The following is an 18,486-nucleotide window of genomic DNA, read 5'->3' as shown; positions in this document are numbered from 1 at the left end:
GCTGAATAGTAATTTAACATAAATTATAGGAAGTTGTAGTCTGACCAGTCTGAAGGATTTGTGAGATATCGTTAACTTGTAGAGCCTTCTTACTGTATTATCAACACAAGGAAGACACAAGTGTAAAGGGATTTTATTAACAAAGGGATAGACAAGAGTAACTAACAACTACTAAATAATGGATAAAGTGCAAAAGATTGTTAAATGCAAGTGACTGAGTTGGATGTTACTATATCTTAAGGAAAGATAAACTAAAGTTTCCTGGAAGTTATAGGCCTACGTTCATTTCGTTCATCCTACATTCATCAATTGAGAGATTATTTGTTATTAACTGAACACCAAGCACTGGTGCAGGAGAAAGGATTGCTGACTGCTGCTTTTTGAAAAGGCTTTAAATAAAGAAAGAGCTCATGTCAAAATGATAATTGATTAATAAATGATTACATGTATTTTATCTGTTACGGTACATGTAGAGTTCAGCAACATCATATTTGGTGTAATTTGTTGTGGCACTGTTTGTTTTTAGTGGGACTCACCTGTTTGTCTCATAAAGTACCTGCACGTGAAGAAATAAAGGGTAGAATAAAGTAATCAAAAACTAGCTAAACGGGCAATAACACATATTAATATTGAAGTTCAAAATCCATTGGATAAAACAAAGATAAAAGGAAAAACGATTAATCATTTACTGAGGTATCTTATTCTTAAAATCAGACATTAGTAAATTACTGTATAAAGAAAAGCCGGGAGACAATTTTGTAAAAATATTCAATGCTGTACTGTGTCCCAGTAAAATTATTTAATGATCAGAGGAAGTTGGTAGATTTATGCAAATGCCCAAGATAGAGCTAATTCAGAGATTTCTAGAGCTGTTTTGTCATATGAATTAACATTCTTGCTAATAATAATAATAATAAAAGATTACTAGTTAAACTCGCAGATGCCTGCTGGCAAACACCCACAATTGCCTCCTGGCAAACACCCGTTCCAATCCCAAGACTTAATCTTCAAATTACATACAGTAAGATATTTTTAAAGAAACTGTTCTGTCCCTTCATTGAAAGTCCACACAACCAAGACTTTGAATATCTAAAAACATAAAAGGGCATTAAATGGAGGTGAACTGTCCTTTAAGGACTTCTGAGCAGCATTCACATAATACCCATATTTTGGTGCTGCACGAGCTTCATTAGTCCATTGGGACATCTTTAGAAGAGCCTGATGAGAGCATCTTAAAACTTGTTTACACCAGCAACATTTAGAAGTTTTGCACTCTGTGGCGGGAGGAGCAAACGAAAATTCTTCATACATACATGATTCTGTTGTATTTCTAATTGTTTAATTATTTTAACTATTTGGTATATTAATGTATTTGGTTTATAAACATTATTTTAAACATTATGCAGTTTTTTCAAAGAGTTATTTTATTGCTTTGAATAAATGTGCATTAGTAATATTTTGCTCAATGCTACCTCTTGTGGCCTCAGGAGAGAAGCCAAAAGCTTTTTTCCCCCTAATTGAAATGATGTCCTGTAAAGAGGTTGTCAACTGTTGCATGTAGCGCCCCAGCCCATGCTGGAGGCATCTGTTGTGACAACAACATGCCGGGACACTTGTCCTAAGAGCAACCCTGCCCGTAGGAACGCAAGGTCCGACCAGGGGCTGAAAGAGCGGCGACACGACTGCGTGATGGTCTGTCGACAGACACAGTGGGCGTGGCATCAGGCCTCGGAGAGGTTTTTATTAAACAAAAAGATATTAAAATAAAGTGTCCAAAGGGGGAAAAGTGTCCAAAATAAACAGGGATCTGGTGTCCTCGTTGTCCTGCGGGGCTTGTGAAGGAGGACAGTGTTCAGGAGCGAAGGGTCCAGGTAAGGGGCGGAGTCCGGTGACCCTCCTGGTCCGGGGCGCGAGGGGCGGCGGCTTCTGCTCGAGGCTTCGTCCTCTGCTGGCTGCGGCACTTCTGGGGGACTCTACGGCCCGGCATCCTGGCCCGTCGGCCGTATCACGAGTGCGGCGTCATCTGGACTGCGGGTCCGGCGGCTCGCGTCTCTGGCGGCGGCAGGAAATCCCTCAACGCTCCCTTCCTGGACCCACGAGGACACCAGTGTGCATGTACGGGGGAAGAGACCGGTCTCCCGAGGAGAGGCGCGCTCGGCATTTAAACGGCGGCGGTGATGAGGCTCTATTCTGTGGATGCTGAAGCCATGTAACCTAACATCTTTTGGTACTGACGAACAGTGCGATCTTGACCTAGCCTGACTTTGCTCATGGTCTGCCGAATGGTCTCGATACGAGCGGGAGACAGTTGTGCCCGCATCGTGATCGAATCCGAAATGATCCCGAGATAAGTCGTTCTCTGGGTAGGAGAAAGAACACTTTTCTTGGTGTTGAGTCTCAACCCTAGAGAAACTAGATGAGCTAACACGATGTCTCTGTGTTGGAGCGCCATCTCTCGCGATTGTGCTAATATTAACCAATCGTCGATGTAATTCGAAATGCGAATGCCCTGGAGTCGTAATGGAGCCAGTGCTGCATCCATGCATTTTGTGTATGTGCGGGGTGACAAGGCTAGGCCGAATGGAAGAACCCGAAATTGGTATGCTTCACCCCCGAAAGCGAACCTCAGGAATTTCCTGTGTTGTGACAATATTTCTATGTGAAAATATGCGTCCTCCAGATCGATCGTGACGAACCAAACGTGAATTTGCGTCACGACCGTCTTGACGGTTAACATCTTGAACTTGAGCGCTTTGACTGCACGGTTTAAGCCTTGAAGAACTAAGATTGGACGCACCCCCCCATCCTTTTTGGGAACCAGGAAGTATCTGCTGTAATAGCCCAACTCTCTCTCTGGAAGAGGAACATGTTCTATGGCCTCTTTGCTCAGAAGAGTTTGCAGCTCTTGTGACAGTACGTGCATCAGCTCCGGTTTCACAGAAGTGAAAACCACGCCGTTGAAACGGGGAGGACGACGAATAAAGTGGATTCTGTATCCTATCTGCACTGTACTTAATACCCACGCAGAAATGCCTGGCAGAAGTTTCCACGCTGCCAGACTCTCTGAGAGTGGTATTAATTTTAATACTTCCTTTTGAGGGGATGTTAGATGTTCCGCGTCCGGAATGACAGCCGGAAACAACGGAACATCTAACATTTCGCTGGAAACCGCTGCCCCCTGAAGCATGTGAGGTGGCGGGGATGGAGTGGTTTTGTGAGGGTAGCGGGAAGGGGCGAAGAGATCTTGAACGCGCCCCATCCCGCGGGGGACTACCCCCACCAGATTGGGCGCCAGACCATCAGGACTTTCGCTTCTTGTTAATAATAGTCCTGAGGTCTGGCTTGGGAGGTTGCTGAGCGCGGCGAGCCTGTCCCCAGTCTCTACGAGGGGGAGCACGCTCCGCCACACTCTGCTTTTTAACCTCCCTAGCTTTTGAAGGTGCGGGGCTGGGTGGCAGACGGCCCCTCCCCTTGAGTGCGGCGAGGAAGGAACTGAACGAATGCTTCTTCGTGCTTCTTCACCTCTTTAAATCTGGCCACTACGGTGTTCACGGAGTCGCCAAACAAACCAGAGGGAGAAACAGGGGAGTCTAACAGAAACAAACAATCTTTCTCTTTAATATCTGTCAGATTCAGCCACAGGTGCCTCTCCGTGCTGACTAAAGCACTCATTGAACGGCCGATGGCACGGGCCGTTTGCTTGGTCGCAAGGAGAGACAGATCTGTGGCTCGACGAAGCTCAGAGAACGCCTCCTCGTCGATGGTACTGCCCATACTCAAATCCTTCCCACCGGACAGAAACCTATCCTCTAGCTTACTACGTTTGGGGGTCTCTTGTTCACGTGGCCAGTCAATCTGTAACCTGGCCACCGCGCGAGTAACCACCTCTAGCAATTCCTCAACAGATTTCTTTTCGCGAGAGAAATGCTCAGAGGCTGGCTGCTCGTGATCTGAAGAACCAAGAGATCTATCATCCCCCTCCTGAACCGAAGAAGCACCGGAGCGCACTTCGAGATCACGAGAAGGGATGTTAGGATCTGGTGACGCAGCAAGCGAAAGGGACGGACCCGTCTCTTGCTCGTCATGCAGATCCATATGAGAGCCCCGCGATGGTAATGCGGGTGCGGACTGGAAATAGCTCAGACGGGAGCGAAGCATCTTAACTGTGAGCTGGTCACAATGCTCGCACCCGCCTTTCTCTATAGCCAGAACCGCGTGCTCTTCCCCCAAACAAACAAAACAATAATCGTGTGTATCCAGCTCAGACATGGGAGGGGAGCATGGAGGAACACAACGCTTACTGATTTGTTGGCTCATTTCTCTTTGTTGTAACATGAGAGAAAAAAGATTTGCAAACCTGCCAGAATGTTTCTTCGACGCACACATGCACTGAATGGTCTGAAGACAAAAGACCTGATGATGCACCTGTGGCTCATCTTTTTATAGCCTCGTGTTGCGGGCGTGCGCCGATGACGTCATCGACCGAGGCTATATTACCTCCGGATCAATTCTATCGACGTGTTACACACACATATTCACAGCTGGTCACGACTGAAGGCGTTACCAATGCGCTGAGCAGCGCAGCATCGATTGTAGCTTTCGAAAGGGAACAAAAACAGTTGCAGGATGATGTTTAAATTTTTTTTTTTTTATCTGACTAGAATGTAATTAATCTCTCTCTATTAAAAATGTTGTGGTTGATACAAATAATTACATTGAATTCTGATAGGGTAGCGTGGGATTTAACCTGAGCACTCAGATAACATTGTGCATAAATAATGTACCAGAGCCTCTGTGTTTTGCCAAGCAGAAGATACCTCAGAGTTTTAGAGTTGAACAGACAAGGGTCTAAATGTGTTTATTTGTAATTGACTTCTACAGTGATTATGATTAATGAGCGAACATAAGTTACAATCACTTTAGCTTATAACACTTATCAACAACAAAACAAAAATGATTACAATGTATTTAAGCAAGAAGAGAAAAAATATGTATTAAATTACCACCAAGTAACGACAAAAAAAGTTACAAACATTACCCTGCAAATTTTTCATTTTATACCCTTGGCATAGTATTGATATTCATCAAAGACTGGGCCATCATAACAGGATCATAAACACCAAATGGGTCATTCTGTTTGTCCTCAGTGTGCATAGCAAAGAGTCCTTTGTTGGCATGCAATGCAGATAAGGAGCATTGTTCTATTTTTACTATATGTGTGCTGTCTCAATGTCCTGTTTTACCATGTGTACGGTATTCAGATGTTCAATAATCATTTAAATACAATGCAGGTCATTATCTGCCTTCAAATACATGCTGTACATTAATAAACTACAATGCATATAAAACAATATTGGTACTTCAACAGAACACTGAGGAACTCCATTTGTGATGTCCGAAAGTAAACTGGCCACAATAGACAGACATTGTGTTATAATTACAAGGAGTCTATTAAATGATCAATTGTAAATGTAGTATACATTTTTAAATAAAATAATTTAATATTAGAGGCATTTAAATATTTTATCTATTTTGATAAAGGTATTTTATGGTTGTTTTTGAGTTTCTATTCTTCTAAATGTCTTTTCAGTCGTGGGAGAGCTGACCAGATCAGATATGTGTCCTGTCAGACCAGCACATCCTCCTACAGTCAGACACACATCAGTCATCATGACACAGAAGCAGCTCTGCAGCTCGATTCTCACCAAGCAGTGTATGATGATCTGCAGAGAGTCAAAGACCAGCACAAAACCAGCATGAAGAACAAGTATGAGAGCTTATTTGAGGGAATCAAACTACAAGAGAATCAAACCCTCCTGAACCAGATTTACTCACAGCTGTACATCATAGAGGGAGAGAGTGAAGGGGTGAATGAAGAACATGAGGTGCTACAGATGGAGAAAAGTTACAGGACACTCCAAGACACTCCAATCAACTGCAATGACATCTTTAATCCTTTATCTGAACCAGGATATGAGGAGAAGAGAACAGAGAAGAAAGACAAAATAAAGACAGTTCTTACTAAAGGCATCGCTGGAATCGGAAAAACTGTCTCTGTGCAGAAGTTCATTCTGGACTGGGCCGAGGGAAAAGCCAATCAGGATGTAGATTTCATGTTTGTGCTTACATTTCGAGAGCTGAACTTGATTAAAGATCATCAGTACAGTCTTCACAGACTTCTGCTTGACTTTCATCCTGAACTTCAACATCTGGACTCAAATATTTATGATAAATGTAAAGTTGTGTTCATCTTTGATGGTCTGGATGAAAACAGAATTTCACTGATGTTTTCAGACAGTCAGAAAGTTTCTGATGTGACTGAGATTTCATCAGTGATGATGTCAAACCTCCTGAGACGAGATCTGCTTCCCTCTACTCTAATCTGGATCACCACCAGACCAGCAGCAGCCAATCAGATCCCCTCTAACTACATCAACCGTGTGACAGAAATTCAGGGATTCAATGACCCTCAGAAGGAGGAATATTTCAGGAAGAGAATCAGTGACGAGCATCAAGCCAGCAGAATCATCTCACACATCAGAAGAGCAAGAAGCCTCCACATCATGTGCCACATACCCGTCTTCTGCTGGATCTCAGCCACTGTGCTTCAGAACATCCTGAAACAAGATCTCAGTGCAGAAATCCCTCAAACGCTGACTGAAATGTTCATCTACTTCTTGCTCATTCAAACAAATATGAGAAACCAGAAATATGAGGAGAGATATCCAGAGAAACTCCTGCAGTCCAACAGAGAAGTGATTGTGAAACTTGCTGAACTGGCTTTCAATCAGCTGATGAAGGGCAATGTGATGTTTTATGAGGAGGACCTGAGAGAGAGCGGCATAGACGTCACTGATGCCTCAGTGTATTCTGGGATTTGCACTGAGATCTTTGAGGAATCTGTGATTCATCACAGGAAGGTTTACAGCTTTGTACATCTGAGCTTTCAGGAGTTTTTTGCAGCACTGCATGTGTTTTACTGCTGTTTACACAAGAACAGTGAGGCTCTGAAAATGTTCCTGACAGGAAAGTCCAGAACTCAGTGTGAGAATGTTACTCTGGATGTGTTTCTGAAAGGAGCAATGAATAAAGCCTTGAAGAGTAAAAACGGACACCTGGATCTTTTCCTTCGATTTCTTCATGGCATCTCACTGGAGTCCAATCAGAGACTCTTACAGGATGTACTGATACACACAGAAAACAACCCAGAGAGCATCAAGAATATAATCCACAACCTCAAATGAGGTCAAAAAAACAATGTCAGTCCTGACAGATGGATAAATCTGTCACACTGCTTGATTGAGATGAAGGATAATTCTGTTGTTAAAGAAATGCAGGCATTTTTAAATTCTAAAACAAAAAGAAAAACGCTATCTCTTGCACAATGCTCAACTTTGGCAAACATAATCCTGATGTCAGAGGAGGTGCTGGATGAGTTTGATCTAAAAAAATTCACCACCAAATCAAAAGATGGGAGACGGAGACTGTTACCTGCTGTGAGGAACTGCAGAAAAGTAAGTGTGAAAATACGAACATACAGTAGTTACATTTGACAAAAATTGATGGTGGTGAATAGGATATTCAGAGTTCCCTATCAAGGGAACGAGACACTGCGTCCTCTAGAGGTCGCTATGGGGAACTCCATCTACGTGACCCGTGTCTGAAGCATATATACAAAAACACCAAATATTGGCCGGCGACAGCCTATGACGTCACTCCCGGTGCGCCACAGTATAAAGGGGCGCCGGGAGAAAGCATCGTCCTCTTCTTCGTCTTCAATGACTGTTTTGTTTGAAGCGTGCATCTTACGAGGTAAGTATGCTTTACCTTTGTAATGGCGAGCACTAGCAAGGCGTTTGAGAGATGTGTGCATCCGTGTCCACGTTATCGGATGCTTGATGACTCACATGATCTTTGCGTCTTTGGTTTGCGCGCTGCATGTACTGCGAGCGTTTTTCTAAAAGCTCCGCTCTCGTCTGTCTCTCTTTCCGAGGAGAAAGGGGCAGCCGTCTGCTTCCCGCGGTTCAGGACCCTCCGCTGCTGAAGCACGGAGGAAAATGAGCTCATGGGGTTTGCAGGTGGTTCTCGCCAACGAGTTATAGAAGGGATTTTCCTTCTCGCGCTCGTCTGCCGCGAGCGAGGGCGAGCTGTCGGATGACAATGACGCGATTTTGCTGACGTCATCTGAGGAAAAGAAAAACGCTGGAATGTGATACATACGCAGCAGCAGGTCAGGCTGTCGCCTCATTACACACTATGGCAGTGTTTCAGGCTGATCTGTTGAAAGACCTGGATAAAAGTCAGGGTTTGTAAAAAAATTTTAATTTTTACCTGACGAGGTTGCTGAGCTGTGCCGCACCACTGATTTAGCTCTTTGAACCATTTAAGCATAGATTAATTCTATGGCGACCATGGTGGTCACGAAGAGACATCGGTGGGTGAACCTGGCAGATATTGAGAAGAGAGAGAGAGAGAAAAAAAAAGGGCTTTCTTCTCAGTGCCCCGGTTTCGCCTTCCGTACTTTTTGGTACCTCCGTCGAGTCGGTGGTTGAAAGGTTTAGGGAGGCGAAGGCGCATTCAGCGGCTTTTTAAACCTTCATTTAAACGAGAAGGTCCAGGTCTGAGTTCAAACAGCGCAGGGGTCCTGGCCCATCCCGATCTGAGGATCAGAAATGGGCACAGAAGGCTAGTGTCGCGACTCGCGCCCTTCCCCGCCTGCGGGTAGGGCTTCAGGGTGGCGCGGGTCAAAGAGAGGTAGCAAGACCTGAGGGAGGTGGTCCGGACGAGGCGTTGTGATGCTCTCGCCCAGGCCAGGGTAGAGTTGAACATCTCTCCTTCCCTCAGGGGGCCTGTAAAGCCCTCATCTTCCCCTCTCTAATTCCCCTGAAACCTCGGTTTTCTTTTTCTACCACCTGGCCGAGGTTAGGTGAGCACCTCCTGCGCTCTTATTCACTGGTCCCTACACTGGACCGTTCTTCTGCGCGGGATCCATGGATGGGTGAGTACGATCCAATTTTATCAGATTCGCTGGTATGTGTGTTTTATACCATTCGAACTAACCTAAAATAAACCAGTACTACAGGCTGGTATCAGGTGTAGTGCTGAGCAACTTTATGACAATGCTTTGGTTCTGAGGAGCAGCATTCTCTAGTCTGGCCCTTTTGTTCTTCAAACGAGGCCATGATGGGTGCATAGAGGTTTAGGTTAGAACTGCTCACCCTTATTAGGGTTTTAAGTAGCAGTTTCCCTGACCCCTTGTTGCCTTCTGTTCAGCTACCTTACCCTGATACTATTTCCAGCAGCCTGTTCGGGTTGTTAGGTATCCCTAAAACTGTTTGTAGGTCGAGCTAGCTTTGCTCCCCTCGCCTAGAATGTGGAGGGTTATTTATGAGCATGCCGCTCCCTCCTGAGTGTTTGAAACCCTTTTGCTGTAAGTAGAGTTTCCGCTCCCAGAGCTTTGTTACTTAACAACCTGATCCTGGTTGCTGCTGTACTCCTCCAAGCTCTACCCTGTTGGTCGAGTTGGCACTGCTCCCCTCACTTAGAGGGTTGCCTATGAGCATGCCGCTCCCTGCTGAGCGTCAGAGTTTCCTCTCATATGAGAGTCGAGTCTCCGCCCTCAGAGCTCCGTTATTCAGAAACTTCAGCCCGTCAGGCTTTTCTCTAGGCCTCCTTGTCAGGTTGCTCTCATAGTTGGTCGAGCTAGCATTGCTCTCCTCACTTTAGAGGGTTATTTATGAGCATGTTGCTCCCTTTCTGAGCTCTCTTTGTTGGGTGAGCTGGCATCGCTCCCCTTATTCTAGAGGGTCTCTTATGAGCGTGTTGCTCCCTTCTGAGTGTCTGAGTTCCCTCTCATGTTGAGAGTTGAGTTCTCCGCTCTCCAGAGCTCTTTCTTGGTAGAGTTAGCATTGTTCCCCTCACTTAGAGGGTCATCTATGAACATGCTGCTCCCTCCAGAGAGCATCTGACAATACGGTTTCTGAAATCCATATTTGGTAAGTGCGCACGCTAGTCTCTGTGCACTTTTCTAAAAACCACGCTGTGGTAAGATCGCACACCGAGTGTCTTGTGGTCTTTCTAAAAATCCTGTATGGTATGGGTTACGCGCTGAGGCTTCGTCCCATTCTTTGAGTCGGTTAGGCCCCGGTTTTCACCTTGGGCCCCACTCTACTTATATATGTGCTGAGTATCCTCTCTGTCTTGGTAGAGCTAGCATTGCTCCCCTCATTTAGAGGGTCGCCTATGAGCATGCTGCTCCCTCAGGAGCTCTCTTTGCTGGTCGAGATAGCATTGCTCCCCTCTCTTAGAGGGTCACTTTGACTACGAGCATGCTGCTCCCTCCAGAGAGCATCTGATAGAGAGTAACGTTGTTTAAAGCTAGAGCATTTGGAGAATAGAAATCTCAAATCCATCATGATGGTAAGTGCGCACGCTAGTCTCTGGGCACTTTCTGAAATCCACGATGTGGTAAGATCGCACACCGAGTGTCTTGTGGTCTTTCTAAAAATCCTGTATGGTATGGGGTACGCGCTGAGGCTTCGTCCCATTCTTTGAGTTGGTTAGGCCCCGGTCTCCTTGGGCCCCACTCTACTCATGTATGTGCTAATATCCTCTCATGAACTGAGAGTTAAGTTCTCCGCTCGCTGGAGCTCGGTCTGGGTAGAGCTGGCATTGCTGCCTATGAGCATGCCGCTCCCTGCTGAGCGTCTGAGTTTTCCCCTCTTATGTGAATCGAGTCTCCGCTCTCAGAGCTCCGTTATTCAGGAATTTCAGCACGTCAGGCCTTTCTTTAGGCCTCCTTGTCATCTGACAATACGGTTTTTAAAATCCATATTTGGTAAGTGCGCACGCTAGTCTCTGTGCACTTTCTAAAAACCACGCTGTGGTAAGATCGCACACCGAGTGTCTTGTGGTCTTTTCTAAAAATCCTGGATGGTATGGGTTACGCGCTGAGGCTTCGTCCCATTCTTTGAGTTGGTTAGGCCCCGGTCTCCTTGGGCCCCACTCTACTCATGTGCGTGCTAGTATCCTCTCATGAACTGAGAGTTAAGTTCTCTGCTCTCTGGAGCTCTGTCTTGGTAGAGCTGGCATTGGTCCCCTCGTTAGAGGGTTGCCTATAAGCATGCCGCTCCCTGCTGAGCGTCTGAGTTTCCCCTCTTATGAGAGTCAAGTCTCCGCTCTCAGAGCTCCGTTATTCAGAAATTTCAGCACGTCAGGCCTTTCTTTAGGCCTCCTTGTCATCTGACAGTACGATTTCTAAAATCCATGTTTGGTAAGTGCGCACGCTAGTCTCTGTGCACTTTTCTAAAAACCACGCTGTGGTAAGATCGCACACCGAGTGTCTTGTGGTCTTTTCTAAAAATCCTGTATGGTATGGGTTACGCGCCGAGGCTTCGTCCCATTCTTTGAGTTGGTTAGGCCCCGGTCTCCTTGGGCCCCACTCTACTCATGTACGTGCTAGTATCCTCTCATGAACTGAGAGTTAAGTTCTCCGCTCTCTGGAGCTCTGTCGTGGTAGAGCTGGCATTGCTCCCCTCGCTATAGAGGGTTATCGATGAGCTTGCTGCTCCCTCACGAGCTCTCCTGGTTGGTCGAGCCGGCACTGCTCCCCTCGCTATAGAGGGTTATCTATGAGCTTGCTGCTCCCTCCAGAGCATATGAAAAGAACGATGTCTAAATCCATGTTATGGTAAGTGCGCACGCTAGTCTTTGTTCACTTTCTGAAAGCCACGCTGTGGTAAGATCGCACACCGAGTGTCTTGTGGTCTTTTCTAAAAATCCTGTATGGTATGGGTTACGCGCTGAGGCTTCGTCCCATTCTTTGAGTCGGTTAGGCCCCGGTCTCCTTGGGCCCCACTCTACCTATGTATCCCCAGTGATACCATTTGCACGGGGGCTACTACTAAGGATCTGTTGATACAGTTCCTTCAGCGAGCTCCTGTAGGAGCAAGCAGTAGCCCCTGGGTGACAGGCCAGGCTTAGTTACTATCCTAAGCGCTTGGTCGTATCCCCTTAAAGGAATCCTTCTTTCTGATTCCAAGCCTTGAGTTTTACCCTAGGTCCACGAGGTCCGGCCTCTGTCAGGTAAGTCCGGGGTATGAAACTCAGGCCTTTGGCCGAAGGGGATAATGTCACTGACAGCCATCAATTCATCCCAGGGACAACTCCTTTATCATTGATAAGAGTTGATGCTTAGTGCTCGCCTTTGGAATGGCATGCACTTCCCTCAGCATGGCGGCGTGGGTATATCGTTCCCCATAGCGACCTCTAGAGGACGCAGTTCGAAGTTCCCTTGATAGGGAACGTCTCAGGTTACGTATGTAACCATGGTTCCCTGAGAGGGAACGAGACACTGCGTCCTCTAGACTTCAGGCCATGCTTCGGATGCAGCTTCAGACGAAGAAGCGGACGATGCTTTCTCCCGGCGCCCCTTTATACTGTGGCGCACCGGGAGTGACGTCATAGGCTGTCGCCGGCCAATATTTGGTGTTTTTGTATATATGCTTCAGACACGGGTCACGTAGATGGAGTTCCCCATAGCGACCTCTAGAGGACGCAGTGTCTCGTTCCCTCTCAGGGAACCATGGTTACATACGTAACCTGAGACGTTTTTTCACAAGCATACAATGTAAATTATTGCAGTTAAGTGTTGTTGTTTTTTGTTCTTTACCAAATTAATACAATAAATATATTTTATAAATAAATGATACAAAGTTTAGACTTTGTAAACATAGTCAAGCTATGAGTAGAACTATTACAATTGTAAGGCAGCTGTTAATGTGAATAAATAAATGACCCCCCCCCCCCAAATAAATATAAAAAATATATATAATTATAAGCAAACATTTATTACAGATTGTTTTGGCATATCATTTATGCAGAAAAAGGCCCAAAATGAGCATTTTGCTGATATGTTTTGTCAGGAAGATGAAACAATCAATCAATTTGCTGCCAAAAATGCAGAGATGCTTATTTTTGTTTTACCTACCTGCTTTATAAGAACTAGACCATTGTTAGTTTTTTAGCAATGCTCATTAGTTTTATTTTTACAGTTTAAAGAAGCTACAGTATGACTTTGTTTTTGAATTGATTTAGTTAATATCCTTAAATCAGAAAATAAGGTTGTCCAATAGCCAGACAAGTTTCAATCCTTCCTCTCCGGCAACCTGTCACTCATGAAACGGTCACATTAATCAGTAAATATCAATGATAAAATCAAATCACTTCCCAAAGGACAAAACCAAGTCCCACATTTTTCTCATTCAATAAGCTGTTTCACTCAGGTGTGTCACAATAGGGAGGACAATCACAATTTCTGCTGCATGCAGACTTTGAAGTTAAAATTACAGTGTTTTTGGGGATTCTGTGCATCTTGGCCAAGTCAGCTCATTCATTCTTTAAGTTTGTCCAGCCTTGGCTTATGATTCTCTAAATATATATATTCAGCTGAAGTGCTGAATGTCACTGAACTAGTCAGTAAAAATATTTACATTTGTTTAAAAAAATCTATCCAAAGTATTTATTTTGAAATATATAAATAAACACCCAGACTACACAACTCCATAGAGAGCCAAAACAAGGGCACATTATCTGAAATTGTATAATCATATAATATGTATTGACACATAAGGTCTGCTACACAAGGAAATTTGACAGTCTTGCAATCTCATGGAAACACCAGCTCACCAACATGTGCTCCCTGTTTTCAGATTGACAGACTGTGATCTCACTGATCAGCACTGTGAAATTGTAGCTTCAGTTTTACAAACACCAAACTCCCTGAGAGAACTGGATCTGAGTAACAATCATCTGCTGCATTCAGGAGTGGAGTTACTCTGTACTGGATTGAAGAGTCCAAACTGTCAACTCAACATGCTGAGGTTTTACACTGATTCAGATTTTAATAAAAAATGATGTGTGATTTTATATATATATATATATATATATATATATATATATATATATATATATATATATATATATATATATATATATATATTTGAGTTTTATATATACAGCTAGCATACTGAAAGCTAACTATTGAAAGACATGAATAAAACAGTATGATAATGTGGTCATTGTTCATGCAATTCTATTGTATATGTGCAACAGCATGTCTGTAGATGTATTGGCAATAGTAAGTCAGGCCATGACTTATTCAGTTGCAGAACGTCTTTACGAGCACATCAAACAGGAGACGTTTTAGACGCACACTTCAACTTCACTTCAGCATCAGGAGTCAAACGAGAGCGGAAACTGTACCAAGGTGCCGGCGCATGCATAGCCTGTATCATTTCATATCAAATTGCGAAAGAAACTATCGTGGTCAGTTAAGTCATGAAGTTACCAAAAAGGCGATTAAAGCTGCCATAAAACTGTGCGTGCATGAGTTACATGTCTCTGAAATGGTTTTCAAAACTGTCCTGGAGCATCCTAGCACTGTCTCCCTCACCTAACACACCCGATTCAACTCGACAGTTCATTGGTAGAGACTGAAATGGGTCTGAAAAGGTAGAGTTGAGAGAAAATACGATGCGTGTCAGATCCGTATCATGTTCGGTAGCGGCAGCTCGTAAAGAAATAGAAGCCAAAAACAACCTAATAACCAGCTGCTGTGATGTTTGCTCATCAAGAAAAAAAATGTAAAATAGGAAATCAATAACTTTTATAGTTTTAAGGATTCATTTGCATTTAATTTAGAATTTAGTGTTTGATAACTTTATTCAATTTCTGTATATTTCTTCTGAGGGGCACAGGTAGATACATATGACATTTATTATAATGGATTTATGTGAAGATTGTTTTAAGTTCGCTTAAATTAGAAGATATTTTTAAAGTCTAATAAATGTTAAAATTGATAGCTCTAAATGATAATATAATGTTGAATGGCTATAGTCAATGGTTAATTGTTAGGGGGGGACATTTTTTATAGGGAAATCAGTATTAATTGGTATTAGTGATACTGGCCTTCAGTCATAAAAATAAAGATGCCATTAAATAATAATCAATTACTCCACATATGAGTTTCATAATTCCTTTCATACAATATAAGTGAGAATCACAATGGGATGTAACCTTCACATTCATGTTCATGGGACGGAGTCCAGGGAGTGAATTTCAAAGGGGAATGGCGCTCCACTTCCAACTGGTTAGATTTTTTTTTTTTTAACTAAATAAATTTCTATATTGTATCCATTCATAGCCTAAGAAAGCGATCCAAGTTTCACACATAAATGTGGTAAAACATAGTGGGATATTTTTGTCTATGGTTAGCTGCGCAATGTCGGCTTTTGTGATTGGCCATAATACCTGCAGGTTGCAGCCAATGGAAATGCTTCTCTTTCAGTATGCTTTCTACTCCTAATAGAAGAGATAACGAAAGCAGACTGCTTCAGGTAAATTATGAACTATGATTTTTGCCAAACATCTGAACAACAGATGAGATAATTTGATATAAAGCTGCAATTAACGTACCTGAAATGATCCAGGTTTTTATGTAAAATCTGTCTAAAAATAATGTTGTCTAGCAAAAAAGAGCTTGCATGAACTTAGATAGTCACATCTTTGAATGATTATAAAGAGAGTTTATGTGATGTTGCTTTTATACAGCAGTTCAATAAACAAGAAGTTAGTATTAAAGGGGTCCTATGCCTTTTCACTTTTTGAATTTTAGTCAGTATTAATTGGTATTAGTATGTTTGGGCATAAAATGATCTACAAAGTTACAAATCTCAAAGTCCACTCCAAAGGGAGATATTTGTTTTTAAAAAATCCTTTTTCAAAAACTACAACGAATGGCTCGTTTGGACTACAAAGTTGTTTTCCTGTATTTATGACATCACAAATTCTAAATCCCGCCTACAGAAATTTGAATGATTGGGGGCTGAGGAGCACTGCACGTTTCAAAATCAAAATCCAGTGCGGGTGTTTTTATATCATCGTATTTCTGATGGAAACCAACTATTTTCAGAAAATTTTGGATGTCATTTTCATTTAATGTTGCATATAATGTCTGATAAAGCAGCGTTTGTGAGCGGAGCTCTGTTTTGTGCACAGCGTTACTGGGGAAACCTCGCTCTCTTCCATTCCAACAGCGCCTCCCGCTTGCAGAGAATTAATTTGCATATATATGCAACCACAAATAGTCTGTGGAACTATGGTATAAATAAATTCAGCTGTATAACAGTTTCAGTGCAATTCATGTTATAATATTAGAATTAAAGAACAATAAACATAATACATATTACCGTTGCACTGTACATAGTCAATGCAGTAATTTTTAAGCTGTTGTTGACATCCTATCTAAAACGTGATTTAGCCAAAAAAAAAAACAACAACAACAACAATAACATTACCACTTTAATATGTCTTGCAATGTCTGTGCGTGCAAAGGTTCTGCGCTATCCTCAATATTCTCAGAGTCTAAACTGATATGGCAATATTGACGAACTTGCTGTTTTGGCAAGGGGCGGGGCAATACTGAAACGCCGTCTAAGCTGTTTACCAATCACAACTCACTGGGACAGCTAACCAATCTCAACACATTTCGTTTTTCGGAAGGCGGGACTTCATCAAACCCGGAACTAATCGAGTCGTTTGTGGCAGGTTGGGGAGAAAGGTATTGTAATAATGTAAATTATGTGAAAAAATGCGATTTTCGAACCACCAAGCATGAGAGCATGTTCTAGTACACCCCCAAAACAAAATCAAGACTTTGTAAAAGAGCATAATAGGACCCCTTTAAATGACTTACATTTTAGGAATACTATTGTCTGATTTTGCTCGATTTCGTCAATGGAAATAGCTACAAACAAAGTCACAACTAAACCGCTGCTCATTTCCATGCAAATACAGTGGTGTTTCAATTATGAATAAAATGTGTGTTTTTGAACAAATCTAGTGAGTAAGTGATTTAATCACCCATTTACAAGGACAATCACTTGCTTCATTCCAGAATGAATCAGCCGTTTAAATTCATAACAGTGAATAAAACTGAATTAAGCAAAATAATTACAAGTAGAAACGTAAATTTAACTCCAATCTCTTGGAAAGAACTGCACTAGCAAATAAATTATCACTGCATCAGCAACTCCACAGTTATTGCCTTTAAATAAAGCAACAAACAGCATAATATCAACATTTCTCTGCTCCTCCTTGACTTAAACACAGGCTCTATTCTTCAGTACAAACGTAACCCACAAAACTCAGACAAACTGAAACCATTTAAATCCCATCAGAACAGAACATTAAACACTAAAAGATGTCCCCTTTATCATTATGTGCAAACACATAATGAAATAACATTTGATTTTATCATTTACTCTCCTTTAATTGAGTTCACTTTTTTTCTATTATGTGCAATGTGAATTCACAATAATGTTACAGTAAACCACTGGCAGCAGCTTTACCAATATAACACTGTTTTGATCTCAGCATAGGATTAAACAACTCCACAAACAGCATTACCAGCTTCACACGTTACTAACCAGGGGTTTGTTTCTCAAAAGCATTGTTGGCAAACTGTGGTCGCGAGTTCCATTGAACTCAATTGGCAACAACAGAACTTGTGACCACAGTTGGCTCTGGGAAATGCACCCCCACTTTATTTCTGTCAGACATCTACAGAAGCTCTTAGAATGCATTTGCACTGGCACAAAAAAATAAATTTTTTTGCTCACATCTAGAAATCAGTGGTTAAGTTGTATTTACAACACTGTTCCAGAACAGTACATCACAAATATTCGAGTGTGTGCAGCACATTTTACGGAGGACTATTTCCAGAACTTGGAAGATACAATGTACAAAGGCTGTTTCTATAAAGTGGGGCAATGTTGATAAACATAAACACACACGCACACACACACACACACACACACACACACACACACACACACACACACACACACACACACACACACACACACACACACACACACACACACACACACACACACACACACACACACAGAGTTTAGTTGTTAGTAGTTTAGTGTGTAATGTGTGTGTGTTGTGTTCAGATGGCTGTGATCTCACTCTGGATCCAAACACAACACAACACAACACACACACACACACACACACACACCTGACTGACTGACTGACACACACACACACACACACATTAGTGCACACAGTCTGTAATGATGTGAAAGTGTGTGTTTTAATCTGAATCTCAGGAAGTTGAATCTCATCAGTTTCCTGTTTCAGATCATCAGGAGGAAGATGTTTCAGAGACACTTTCTGTGCTTCTGTCAGTCACACAATAATCACACACTAACAGACAAATATACTAGTGTTTGTGTCAAATAATGCCATATTTACTCTCTACATAATATTAAGAGTGTTTATGTATTTGAACTTTAGACTGTATTTGAGTGTATTTTGACTCCTGAAGCACAAACATTATTAACCCTCTGAGCCTCTTCATATTTGGGTCAATTTTCATTAGTTATTTTTACCATTAAAATTAATTAATATATTTTTGTT

General features: G+C 42.6%; 1 protein-coding gene across 1 annotated transcript; it reads left to right on the top strand.

The window, feature by feature from the left end:
- Positions 1-4,849: 4,849 nt before the first annotated feature.
- On the top strand, positions 4,850-7,624 carry LOC306868858 (protein NLRC3-like). The gene has a single exon (XM_079415274.1). It carries the CDS (start codon positions 5,757-5,759, stop codon positions 7,242-7,244), a length of 1,488 nt encoding a protein of 495 aa, XP_079271400.1. The 5' UTR covers positions 4,850-5,756; the 3' UTR covers positions 7,245-7,624.
- The last annotated feature ends 10,862 nt before the right edge of the window (positions 7,625-18,486 follow it).

This window comes from Barbus barbus (genome assembly GCF_936440315.1).
Source record: "Barbus barbus genome assembly, chromosome: 4".
In the NCBI taxonomy this organism is placed as follows: Eukaryota; Metazoa; Chordata; class Actinopteri; order Cypriniformes; family Cyprinidae; genus Barbus; species Barbus barbus.
The sequence above is the reverse complement of the archived record's forward strand: the minus strand, read 5'-3'. Positions and strand labels throughout refer to the sequence as shown.